The following is a 13,569-nucleotide window of genomic DNA, read 5'->3' on the forward strand; positions in this document are numbered from 1 at the left end:
CAAATGTGAGGAGTTCAGGGACACAGAGCTCAGCTGGGGAGAGGAGAAAGTTCCAGAGGTGAGAGATGGCGACGGCCGAACAACAGCATGGATGTGCTTAATGTCACAGAACTACGCATTCAAAATCGACAAAACAAAAGTCTGTCAATATATTTTAATTCAGTTGTAAAAGTCAACTATATTAATTTACCTTTTCCTGTGCTGTTCGCTTCTGTTTTATTCAAAGGCAGCCTCGGAACTACAGCATCTTTAGGAAAGTCCTTTGGGCAGAAAAGAAAAGAGAAGACTAAATGAGCTTTACAGCCACCACTCACAAAGTCACAGTGGCAGCCCTCTGACTACCACCATCAAGCAAGGCGGGTCTACACGTTCTGTTCACTCCACTTCAACACTACAGGATGCATAAGTCTGAAGCCACTCGGAGATTTCTCAATGACCAAGCAATGAGATATCAGAATGGTGAATGAAAAAAATAAGCAAACAGAAATGGCACAGGATTCTGATTCAAATCCACATCTGAACATCTCAGTTGCTTCGGCTCAGAGTGATAACCCGACTCCAGGATGAGTCTAACAGTACAACACTGCAGACTAACCCAGCTTTCAGGCACTGAGCTCATCTATCTTAGGAAGCTCCGCTAAGTAGGTCCCATCTACTGTCCAACAGCTTTCTGCTCATAGGTGCAATCCTAGAAGGCATCTCTAAGACTGGTCGGTGCCAAGTGAGACGCGAACTCTTAAGGCACTAGGTCGATTCCATGCTGCTCTTCACCTTCCTTTTCTCTGCCAAGGCATAAACGGGAAGGATACAAACAGGGCTGGGACGTGGCGCAGCAGTTAGAGCACTAACTACTAACACGAGCAGGAAGACCAGAGGCTGAGTTCTGAGCTCCAGAACCAAAGGCTGAGGCGGGGATCCCCAGGAGCAGGTGGTCAGCGAGCTCTGGGATGAGAGACTCTGCCTCAATGAACTAAGGTGGAAGGACAAAGGAGGATGCTTCCTGACAGCAACCTCGAGCCATAGCATGTACACACACATATGAACACACACATGAAAATGGAAAAAAACTTAATTTAAAAAAGTAATTAATGATGACAGGTGTTAATTTTCTAAGCACCAATAAGACTAGTATCACAATAGATATATTTAACGTTCTACTCTTCAAATACAGTCCAAAAAGCATGTCTGGAGGCTGGGCAGTGGCAGTGGTGGCACACGCCTTTAAATCCCAGCACTTGGGAGGCAGAGGCAGGTGGATCTCTGTGAGTTCAAGGCCAGCCTGGTCTACAAGAGCTAGTTCCAGGACAGGCTCCAAAGGTAGAGTGAAATCCTGCCTATAAATAAATAAATAAATAAATGAATGAATAAATAAATAAATAAATAAATACCAAAAAAAATGTCTTGAGCTGGAAAGGAAGGGGCTTGCTGCCAAGCCTAATGACTCAAATTTGATTACTGGGACTCACATGATAAGAGAGAATAAACTCTTGAAATTTTTTCTCTGACCTCCACACACAAAAATGACCTATGCATGCCCACATACCTATATCTACACAAAATAAACAGATAAAAATGTGATAAAAATAAAACAAACAAATGAAAAAAACACCTCTTCATATGAAGTACCTAAATAAAATATGTTGTTAACAAAACATAATTTAAGAATTTAATAGTGTTCAAGTTTTAATATGACTTAGCATCCCTTTACTTACACTTTTACTGGATACAGTGGGATTTCTTGACAGAAGCTGGGAATGTTTTCTGGCAGAAGTTAAATCCAGTGAGCCTAAGAAGACAAAGAAAGCAGTGAGTGTTGCTTTGTTGTTTTCACCACGCACTGAGACCGAGGCCTCCATCTCTCATGTGAGCTCTAGCACGGAGCAACAGGTCCAGTCTGAGTGACTTTTAAATCACAACCTGACCTGCAGCACCTGTACAGACGGTATACAAGAACTGAAAGCTCTGTAGTAGTTTAAAAACCAAATGTGAAGACACTTCCCTGTAAAAGAAACTGAGAAAATACATTTAAATATATTACAATGAAAGACTTTACGGCTGATATTTAGGAAAATAAGGATCAGTCAAAGCAATGAAGTAGGTGAGATCTAAAATGTTGTAGGATCAGACATGGGATTGAACACCTCTTATTGCAGTACTTTAACGTGAATTTCTGTTTGAGGCTAGCCTGGTAACAGAGTTACCCAATGAGACCCTCTCTTGACAATTTGTTCCGGGGCTGGAGAGGCGGCAAAGCAGAAAAGAATATTTGCTGCTCTTGCAGAGGACTAAAGTTTCATACCTCCAATAGCCCACTATCGGCCTATAAATCTAGCTCTAAGTAGATCTAACTACTCTGGCCTCCATGGGCACATGAACTCCTGTGTGTGCGCATATGCACGCACGCGCACACTCACACACACACACTTGAAAATATATTTTTCTGAAAATTCTAAAGGGTATATTTATTCAACGTGGAAAAAAATATGTGATTTACCAGAACAAACCCATATATATAGTGAGGCACAGTACTTCATGCCTTTAATCCCACCATTTGGGAGGCGGATTTCTGTGAGTTCCAGACCAGCCTGGTCTACAGTGAGTTCGAAGCCAGTCAGGCCTCTACAGTAAAACCCCATCTTCAAAACAAACAAATGAAAATACCAGACAGACACAAAAACCTGGCCTGACAGAAGGCCAGCTATAGCGGCTCTCCAAAAAGCATCGAGTATATTGCTGTTCTTGCACACACACTTCATTAATATGATCCTTAAACTCACAGGTCTAAACAGCACCGCTGAACTGTAAATACAGAAGTCACCAAAGACTGAGTTATGCATTTCTCCTATGCCAGGTCGCATAGCATGGCCGGAAAGGAAGCTAGAACATTCGGTAAATGTTAAGCAGGTTATCCACGCTCGCTGCATCTATCACGGGTGTGAACAAGAACGGGATGCAGAGTCCACACCACAAAGAAGTACAACAGGAAATATTCAAGTTTCATTCATTCTACATACATTTTGTAGACTGGCTATTCCTCCAGTAACCAAGTTATTTTTCAAACATCCGTACAAACCAGATTTGTATCTTACACTTGAGAAGGTAAACACCAGCTAGAGATGAAAACAAAGCCTAACAGTTTACAGAAACATAAACTGGTTGGAAAACGGCAACGCTTGGAATCACGTACCATTTAACGTTCCATTTGAGCCAGTCCTCATTCCAAGAGCAAGACGTTTATTTGCTGACAATGCTGGAGGAACACGGGGAAGCTCATCTTCCAGCACAGCCAAGGTAGCCCCTTGCTTTGGGGAAACCACCTCTCGCCGTCTCCTCGCTGGCATTTTAACCCTTCTCCCCCTTTCCTGGCTAAACTCAAAGTTTTTCATATGGCTAGTCACAAAACAAGTCCCGTGGATCTCTTAACAGAGGGACTTTCTTCTGGGTTCAGATTTGAAAATACAGTTTCGCCTCTTTAAAGGAAAAGGAAGGGTGGAAGTGGATTTGATGAGGAATATTGTAATTCCAAAAATGATTGTGAACTTTAAAAAAAATCTTGATAACGTATCCACAAAGCTGTAAATTTCAATTTTGACGTGCAACCCAGGACTAAACACGACAGGAATGTCTTATTTACCTATTAATCTCGCCGAGTATGTTAATACACCAAGGGAATAAATCTGAAAGGAACTGTGCCAAGAGACGAGAAGACGCTATGGGAGCCGTACTAGCTGAGCCCTCCCCGACACCCTGGGCTGCGGCAGAAAACCCAAACAGACGTGGAGGCGGGCTTGAGACGTGCGCCAAGACAGCGCGCAGGGGACATTAAATAAAATCCTGATTGTGAAACATCACCCTCGTGCGAGCTGAATAGCTTTCTTCCTACGAGTCCGGACGCGATTTCGGACAGCTCGATTTAGCTCACCGCGGCCCGCAAACACGCCGCCCTGTCTTTTCGGGTGACAACAAATTCGGTTGCCCGCGCCTCAACACCCTCTGTCCCCCAAAACCCGCCCTTGAGACTCAGCACGCATGCGCGCAGAGATCACGCCCTCCCACCGGAAGTGGGCGCTCTGGAGCAGTCTGGTGCTCTGCCGTAGGTGCCCGGGTTGAAACAAATTCCCCAAACGTAAAAGACTTCAAAGAGATACGATTTTATTTTGATTTTAAAGACAGCATATCGCGTCTATTTTTGGATAATATCAGGTCTTCCCCGAGGATTGAAGAACTCTCGAACAGACCATAAACACGTTTTGTTTATCTAGGGTTATTTACACTGTAGTAACTGTAGACCGTTAGCGACCTAGGTTTAAGTATATTGGGCTTCCTAAAATACTCGACAGATTCGGTTGGGTGGGAAAGGAAATGAACAATACGGAGCACCGTCTAACACAGCGTCACACCAGTTAATTCTTTGGTGATTTTTAGAATTCACTTGGGGTACTGGCTTTTCCTCCTACACTTTCCTAGGTGTAACGAATCTGCGAATCTGCGTCAGCGGGTCTAAGTACTCCCTGACATCATTGCCCCCACGTGTTCTCTGCTGCCCAGCGGCGCGGCGCCCTCCTCACGCTGACCCTCGGATCTCAGACCGCACCGCAGCTCCTCAGCCCGGTACCGGTGTCGGATGCGAGAGCCTGTGGCTAAGTACGGTCGTTTTCCCCGTGCCCTCCGGGTTGGCGGGCGGCGGGGCGGCGGGCTTCGCTCGGGGAAGGGGGCCGCCGCATGCACGCGGGGCGTGGGGCTGCGCAACCGGCAGCGCGACACGGCGAGAGGCCGGACCTCTCCGGGGGGCCTTGTCACCCGAGGCCCCGGGACTGGAGGGCTCGGGGCTCGCCTCGATGACCTTGAGCTGTCAGACAGGGCTCCCTGTCCCGAGAATCCCAGACTCACTCGGATCTGACCGTGCCTAGAATACAGGGGCTCGCACCCTTTCCGGATCTCATTTTGGAGGACGCTCAGGTTAGAGCCATTGCGCCTTGCTAGAGGCATTTAAAATAGATGAAGCAAAGTCAAAACAGTGTAAGATGTCAACGTAAGAAACAAATTTTATCTCTTGTATTTCGGCTGTGTACGTTCCTACGAGGCTAGCGTAAAAAGCCGCCTTCTAGTCTCACCTTTGAAGAACCTGATATTTTGTTCTTGGTTGTTGCTACTTAATAAGTTTGTGATTAATCGTTTTTGTCTGTTACATTTTCTCTTGTCCCTTAGATTTAATATGTTGGTTCTCGATTGTATAAGACAGAATGCCAGTGTCAGATCTGCAAGAGACCTTAGAGATGAATTAACTTCCATAATCAATGTAAAGCTTAGATATGAAAAAAAACGACCTTTCCCCTCAAATTTCAAAACGCTGAGCAACAGCAATCAGTAAACTGATTTGATTTGAAATTGAATGTCAAACCTGGGCTAACCCCAGGAAGTCTTGTTCTCATCCTTCAGTATTTCAGGATTCTTATCTTGAAGCCAGACTTTGGATCAGGAAAGCAATATGAATTCTTTCTCAAGTGCTTCTAACTCTGATTAATACTGAGTTAAAAGTTACCTACTATTAACACTTGGGTGTAGTGGCAACCTTTGATCCCAGCACTCTGAAGGCAGAGGCAGGCTGATCTCTGAGTTCAAGCCAGCCTGAAATACAGAGAGTTCCAGGACAGCCAAGGCTACACAGAGAAAACCTGTCTCTAAAGATAAAAGCCAATACAAACAAACAAGAAAGTTGCCAGTCAATCCCACAATTTATCTAACTAAACCTCCTACAAATAATCTAAAGGGTCACGTGGAAGATAATAAAATAATTTAGATACTTGAACTCTCAAAGTAGACACTGATTGCCTTTGAACAGAAAGTAGCTGGGAAGGGGTATGGATTTTTTTGTGTACTTTTTTTATAAACTAAATTCCCTACCCTATTCTCCCCCTGCCTTGCTCTCCCCTCCCCTCCCATACATGTATAGATATATTTTGCAAATAACTTGGGCATCATGAATTTTAGCCCTAATTGTTTGATTCTGTGTCTCTTTAAGGACATTACACAGAGCCAGGCAGTGATGGCACACGTCTTTAATCCCAGCACTCAGGAGGCAGAGGCAGGCAGATCTCTGAGCTTGAAGCCAGCTTGATCTACAAGAACTAGTTCCAGGACAGGCTCCATAGCTATGGAGAAACCCTGTCTTTTAAAAAAAAAAAGACATTACACAGTCTCAACTAAGATAACATTTAGATTTAAAAATTTCTTTGTTGTTAGAATAGGCGCCTGCGGCCTTAAGCCTTTAAAAGGCCAGATCCCACCCACGCTGGAAGTGATCTGCATCTCTATCTCCCTTCTTCCCTCCTTCTCTGCTGGACGTGATAGTCATCCCACCTCCAACCCTCCCCCTCGCCGTCTCAGCCTGTAGCCCTGACTGTCCTGGAACACAAAGAGTTCCCAAGGTGCTGGGATTAAAGATGTGAGCCAGCACACCAGGCAGGGCCCATTTTTGTAATAAACCTCATTCCTGAAGGGAATTGTGTATCGGCTTTCTTTTCAGGGACTGATTACTTCCCCATAAAGAAAATCTCCTTTTCCGATTCAGGACACAGATAAGGTCCACACTGCTTCATTGTAGCGGCTCTTACATCACAGTCTACATCAGCTATCCACTCTTTAAAGCATTTTAAAAATAAGGCTTCGTTTTATGGGCGTGAGTGTTTGTATGTGTGTGTGTATGTGTTCCAGGTGCTTGCCTGGTGCCTGAGGAGGCCAGAGCAGAGTGTAGAATTTCTTGGAACTGGTGCTGCCAGTTGCGAGCTCTGCGGTACTGGAACCAACCTTGTTGCAAGAGCAACAAGTACTCTTAACCACTGAGCATCTCTCTAGACCCTCCTAGCATTTTTGAAGGTTAGTCCAGTTGTCTTCAGTTATTCTGCAATATGGATTCTCCTGATTATTGTCTTGTGATCAGAGGAAGAGCCTGTATTTTTAGGCCAGAATGCCACTAGAATGATGCTGTGTGCTTTAGGGCATCCTGACAGGAAATTCTGCCTGTTTTGTGTAATGGTAGTTTGACCCATTTAATTATGGTGTTGACTGTCTGTCTTACCAATGAAAAAAGAGACCATTTTTTCTTAAATAATTATAGAGGTATATCTTGTTCCCTGGCATATTTCTTGGTTTTGTCCATTTATGAGCTTGACTGAACCCCAGGGATGTGCATCACAGTCCGTTAGTCAGGGACTAGGAACAATTACAGCAGCCCAGAACAGCAGAAGAATCACTTGCCGTTAATTAAATATAAGCATTATTAAGATTTAGTTTCAGTTTGTACGAGGTGCCTATAAGAAGTAGAGTAATCATATCCCTATTCGGCTCTTATCAATTATTTTGTTTGTTTGTTTTGTTTTTCAGGATGGTTTCTCTGTGTAGCCCTGGCTGTCCTAGTACTCACTCTGTAAACCAGGCTGGTCTTGAACTCAGAGATCCACCTGCCTCTGAGAAGAAAATTAATTTAGGAAAAACAAGGTGTATTAGGGAAGAAATAAATAACAAGCTGGGCATAGTGGTGTATACCTGTGCTCTCAGCACTTGTGACTGTCCCAAGTTCAAGTCCAGCCTGTGCTACATAGAAAATTTTAGGTTTCATGAGATCGTGTCTCAAAAAACATAACACAATCATGATGTTGTTATTATTATATTATATAATTATGATTAATTATTATATTAATTATAGATATACTTAATAAATGTGACAATGTAGCCAAAGTCAAAAGAACTTATAACACGGGGCTATTTGCAGAATATTGTAGTTTATTTGCCATTTCATACAGGTGTGCAAATGTAATGGGAGAAGTCCTGAATTTTACAGACTGAATGACTCAGGTGGTCCTGTGTTGTCAATCTCAAAGTGATCCCCTGTAAATATACCGTTTGAACTGTTATCTTTCTTAGAGTTTTCAGAAGAATCAGAAGAAAAGTTTAAGGTTAGCATGACTTTTTTAAAATAGCTAATCTATAAACGTCAGACTGTATAAATTTCCCTTAGTAAAAAGATAAAGTGGCCTGCAGATATAAACCGGTGATGGAAAACTTGTCTAGCATGCACGCTGCTCTGGTTTGACTCCTATGCCCAGGGAAAACCTGATGTATCCTTTTATTCGGTTTAGTAATAAAAAAGGGGAGGCTTTAAAATAAATTCACTGTAGGGTGTGTGGTGCACACTTTTGATTTCAGCATTCACACAGTGGAAGGAGAGAACTAGCTCAGCTCCAAGAGTTGTCCTCTTGTTTGTGTACTGAGATAAATGAAGGCAAGCTTAAAAATATTTTTAAGCCATGTAGCAATTGAGCAGGTAAAGGTGCTTTCTGCACTAGGGAGGCAGAGGCAAGCAGGTCTCTGAGTACAAGGCTAGCCTGGTCTACATTGATAGACTTTTTCTCAATAAACAACACCAAACAAACAAAATTAGCTAGCCAACTGAAATTCAGATTTCATTAAAAAGAAGAGCCTTCGCAGTCACATAATACTGCATTCAATTTTCAGGTAAGAAATCCAGCCTCACGGAAGACATTGGAGCAGAAGGCGGGGCACTGGCTTTTCCAGAGCAGAAAAGAAACTCATGCATCAGAAAAGGTTTGCGCTTGTTGGCTGATAAAGTCTTTACTCTTAAGTTCTCTACTTCTCTGAGATGTTGATTAATCACAAAACTAACACTGTTGCTATTGTCAGACTTAAGTGAAAGCTGTCCCTTGTCTCCAAATGACGGGGTAACCAGAGAATCACCCTGTCTTTTTATTTATTTTATTTATTTTTATTTTTTGGTTTTTCAACACAGGGTTTCTCTGTGGCTTTGGAGCCTGTCCTGGAACTAGCTCTGTAGACCAGGCTGGTCTCGAACTCACAGAGATCCACCTGCCTCTGCCTCCCGAGTGCTGGGATTAAAGGCGTGCGCCACCACGTGCGCCACCACTGCCCAGCAAGTCACCCTGTCTTAATGTTTGCCTCTGTAATAACAAGCCAATAGAAGTGATCTCTGGAAATGAGGATCAAATATAAAAGGATAACCAGAACTGGAGAGATGGCTCAACAGTTAAGCACACTTGCTGCACTTCCAGAGGTGTCTGTAACTTCATTCAGCTCCAAGGGTCTCACATCCTCTTGTAGCCTCTGAAGGCACCTGCACTCACAGGCACAGGCAAAGGAGGAGATTGCTAAAGACATACTAAAAGACATTAACAAAATCACTTAGCTGGGCACTTAGCAAAATCATCCTTGGCTACAAAACAGCCTGGGCGACATGAGACCAATTGTCACCAGTAGTGACAGAGGAGCGTGAGAGGATTGAGACCTCCCAGTGTAGCAGTCCCTGACACAACATTTAAAGATGTGCTGTATCATGCTTCTTGTTGCTGAAAAAGTCTAGAATTTCAACCTGTGGAAGCACAAGGTTAGACATAGGGAAAACAACCAAATTTTGGTTATTAGTTATCATATAGGTTTCTAAGGAAATCAGATGTATCATTTTTCAGCTTTAACTGTCGAGTCTGGTTTATAATGAGCCTTACAGTTGGCAGTGTGTTCTGGATAAAGCAAGCATGTTTTATTCTCAAATTTTAAAGTTCTCATCAGTCACTTTGTTTACTGCTTAATTTTATGCAAATTATATTACCAAATCTTAGGTCTCTTTAGGATACTTTCTTTTCTTTATGTAGCTTTAAAAAGTGTGTATGTCTGCCTCATGTTTGAAAGTGCTCTTGGCAGCCAGAGGAGGGTGCCAGATCCTCTGGGGCTGGAGTTACAGGTCCCAGTGAGCAGCCTGATGGCATGGGTGTTGAGAACTGAGCTCTGCTTATCTGGAGGGCCAGCAAGCACTCTTGACTTATGAGCATTTCTCTATCCTCTTTATTCGAGGGTATTACTGCCTCACATAGAGTTGTGACATTAGAAGTCACATATGCCTTTATCCAGCTTTGCACAAACAAGAGTAACATCTTGCAAAGCTAGAGTGTAGGGTCTAGCCTAGGATACAGATGCCAGTATAGTCAAAATACAGTACATTTCTATATCATAGGTCTCTCATGTAGCAACACCCTCTCCTATTCAGTCCTCTCTTCCTTCTATAGCCAACTGCAACTACTATTATGCTCTGCATTCATGTAATTCTCTCATTCCAAGACTATTTCAGCCAGGCATGGTAGTGCACACCTTTAATCCCAGAACTCAGGGTCAGAAATAGGAGAATCTCTGAGCTTGAGGCCAGCCTGCTCTAGATAATGAGTTCCAATTCAGTCAGCACTGCATAGTGAGACTCTGTCTCCAAACAAAGAAAAAAGAGTATTTCATAAAATCATACCTTATCTAATCTTTTAGAATTGACTTCTTTCCATTGATTATTTTTAAATCAGGTAAATTGATTCCTCCCAGTTTAGTCTTTATTTAGCTAGTCTAGTCCTTTTCATTAACATCATCTTACCTATATAAGAAATATTCTGAGATCTTAGTAAGAATTGCAATGTGTATATTAGTTTTGGAGAAATTGACATTCTTATTATATTGAGTCTTTTAGTCTATGAACATAAAATGCCTCTCCTTTTTTTTTTTTTTTTAATTAAAAATTTTTGGCCAGGTGGTGGTGGCACATGTCTTTAATCCCAGCACTCAGGAGGCAGAAGCAGGCAGATCTCTGTGAGTTCAAAGCCAGCCTGGTATACTGAGTGAGTTCCAGGACAGGCTCCAAAACTATACAGAGAAACCCTGTCTCAAAAAAAAAATTGTTTTCATATAATATAGTTTGACCATTTTCTCTCCCCCAACTACTCCCAAATCTTCTTTACCTCCTTAACCTATCCAGCACTTTCAAAAAATGAGAAACAAGCTGGGCTGTGGTCGCTCACAGCTTTAATACCAGGAGCAGGGGCAGGAGGATCTCTGAATTCCAGGACAGCCAGAGCTCTTACAAGGAGAAATCCTCTCTTGAAAAAAACAAAACAAACTAAGAGAACGAGAGAAACAAAAAAAGCCCCTAGAGAAACGAAAATCAAAACGAAGAGGCAAAAAATGAATAAAACAAAACTATTCCAAAACTAAGCAAAAACCCCACAGAAATGGTATTGAGTTTATCCTACTGTTGTCCAATCACTGCCTCTCCATTTTTGGGGTTCTGATGTTTGTCTATAGTTTTCAAGATCTGAATGTTGTACATGTTTTGAAGGGTGACCTCTGAGTATGTCTGGAAGGGAATCATGGTGATTAGTATTGTATTAAATTGCATTGTGCATGTGCTTGTTGCTAGGTGTAGAAGTAAGTTTGGCTTTTGTGTGTCACCAAAACCTTGCTGGGCTCCCATATTGGTTGTTTGAGAGTTTGTGTCATCTCAGACCGGACTAGATCTGTGCCCACTTCAGCCTTTATGTGTTGTATTTCCCCTTCTTGCTTTACTGCACTTAGTGATGTTCTCCTTGTACCTCCTAGCAGATGTCTTTGTCTACAGCCTTTTGAAATAGAGTCTCAAGAAGCCTAGGCTAGGGGCTAGAGAGATGCCTCAGCAGTTAAGAGCACGAGCTGCTCTCTCAGAGGACCCAGGTTCAGTTCCCAGCACCCATAGGGTAGCTCACACCTGTCTGTAACTCCAGATCCAGGGAATCTGACACATTTGTGATACAAAATGCACAAAAAATAAAAAAATAAAGTTAAATAAATATTTAAAAAAGAGAAGAAGTCCAGGCTGGCCTGATCTTACATTTTACAAAGCTGATCCTCCTGTCTCTACTCCACCTCCCAAATACTGGGATTACTCATGGATGACACTCAGCCGCTTGCTTACAAGTATGTCTTCCAATGGGAATGTGGGTTGAATCCCATAATCCCCAGCACTCAGGAAGCCAAGGCAGGAGGAACATGGTTTTGAGACAAGCCAAGGTACACAGTGAAACCTTGTCTCAAGGGGAAACAAATATCTCAACAAGGGAAAAAAAAACTTTTATGGGGGGTGGAGAACTATAATTTTATATTAATGTGGAGTTCATTGAGTCTGTACTGTTTAAGGTTCACTCCTGCTTGAATTTGTAAGTTTATGCCTTTGGCCAAATTAGGAGACTTATCAGTCATTATGTATCTCCCTGGCTGAGAGGAGCTAACGCGCCTCATTACTGCTCCCTGTGTGACCTCTCCTATTCACCACGGGGAGAAGGGTAGGAGTGCAACCCTGAACCTCAGCCTTGTGATAATGCCACAGAGAAGACAGGTGCTTTAGTCCCGCCAGTCTCTTATAAGGTTTCCACTGATGTGTTGTTGTCTTGTCCTGCTATTGGGAATAAAATCCTGTTCTTGTATTAGCCTTCTCTTGACACCACCCTAGTACAAGAGTAGTTCATTGAAGTCTAAACTTCCCATTTGGCTTAAGCTAATGATCTGATGGCAGGGATGTGGAGCATTGGAATTTTTGTTGTTTTCTCGTTTCATTTTTGACGATAGTGTTTGCTAGTACAGTAGTTCAGATAGATATTATATGTATGTGTGTATATATATATATATATACATATATATACAGGTATATACTTTTTTTTTTTTTTTTGGTTTTTCGAGACAGGGTTTCTCTGTGGCTTTGGAGCCTGTCCTGGAACTAGCTTTGTAGACCAGGCTGGTCTTGAACTCACAGAGATCCGCCTGCCTCTGCCTCCCAAGTGCTGGGATTAAAGGCGTGCGCCACCATCGCCCGGCAGGTATATACATTTCTTTTGCTGATTTTGTTGTTGTTTTGATTAGACTAGGTTTTGAGGGCATCTTGTTTTTTATTGGTCACATTTGGAGGTTGCCAGCTTCTCCAGTTTGAAGTCTATAAAACAGAAAGCACACAAAGGATTCATCCCTGTGTTTCTTAGATCCCAAGGCCCCTAGCTGATCTGCTGCTTGCTTGCTGCCTCTTCTTTTCTTAGATTTCCTTTGTATATGATGCCTAGCTTCCCAGCTGTGTAGAGAGTGGATAAAGAAATGCACATCTGCACCATCCCCTGAAGACAGTGCATGGTGTTTCTAGAGGCTGGCTTCTTTGAGCGGTCAGTGGCACTTAACACCCATGATGTTGCAGTACTGTTGTTCCTGGCATACATAAAAAGAATAATATTTCCCATTACTATTAAAGCATCCTCTGAAGTAAACACAGTTATGTGTTTCAGTAACCATTACCTCAGAGAAAACGGGGCTGTAATGTGTAGAATGAGGCCAGAATCGCAAGTGCAGAAGACCTAATGCTTCCCCTAAGTATGGCTGTGTAAAAAATGTCAGCAGTCACCACTAAAATCTTAGGAAGGAAAAAAAGGATCAAAAATTCAGTGGGGGTGGGGTGGTACACTCACGGTCATGAGTCGAATTCAGTGGGGATGGGGTAGTGCACTCATGGTTGTGAGTGGAATTATGTGTTACATGATTTAATCAAAATGAGACTTCTGGGGCTAAAGAGACGGTTCAGGGGCTAAGAGCACTTGCTGCTCTTAGAGAGACCCGAGTTCAATTCCCAGCACTCATATGGCAACTCACAACTCCATGTATCTGTCCTATTTACTCTCAACTCCATATAAGAATATATAACTCGCCGGGCGC

General features: G+C 42.7%; 2 protein-coding genes across 4 annotated transcripts in view; one reads left to right on the forward strand and one right to left on the reverse strand.

The window, feature by feature from the left end:
• The window catches only part of Kiaa0586 (KIAA0586 ortholog), a 93,661-nt gene extending 89,654 nt beyond the window's left edge, over positions 1-4,007 (reverse strand). Inside the window, exons 1-3 of the mRNA XM_013346903.1 lie at positions 3,188-4,007; positions 1,713-1,786; positions 191-260 (exon numbers count right to left, since the gene is read on the reverse strand). Of these exons, the coding sequence (XP_013202357.1) occupies positions 191-260; positions 1,713-1,786; positions 3,188-3,386 (343 nt within the window). The 5' untranslated portion in view covers positions 3,387-4,007. The remainder of the gene's footprint in view (positions 1-190; positions 261-1,712; positions 1,787-3,187) is intronic.
• A 251-nt stretch (positions 4,008-4,258) lies between these two features.
• The window catches only part of Timm9 (translocase of inner mitochondrial membrane 9), a 13,573-nt gene continuing 4,262 nt past the window's right edge, over positions 4,259-13,569 (forward strand). Inside the window, exons 1-2 of one of the 3 annotated variants that reach the window (XM_005343187.3) lie at positions 4,389-4,644; positions 8,515-8,604. The gene's annotated coding sequence lies outside the window, so the exon portion shown is untranslated. Of the gene's footprint in view, positions 4,645-4,793; positions 4,960-8,514; positions 8,605-13,569 lie in introns of those variants that run through there. The other 2 variants (XM_026780162.1, XM_026780165.1) reach the window with 2 other exon arrangements.

Source organism: Microtus ochrogaster, chromosome 1 (genome assembly GCF_000317375.1).
Source record: "Microtus ochrogaster isolate Prairie Vole_2 chromosome 1, MicOch1.0, whole genome shotgun sequence".
Classification (NCBI taxonomy): Eukaryota; Metazoa; Chordata; class Mammalia; order Rodentia; family Cricetidae; genus Microtus; species Microtus ochrogaster.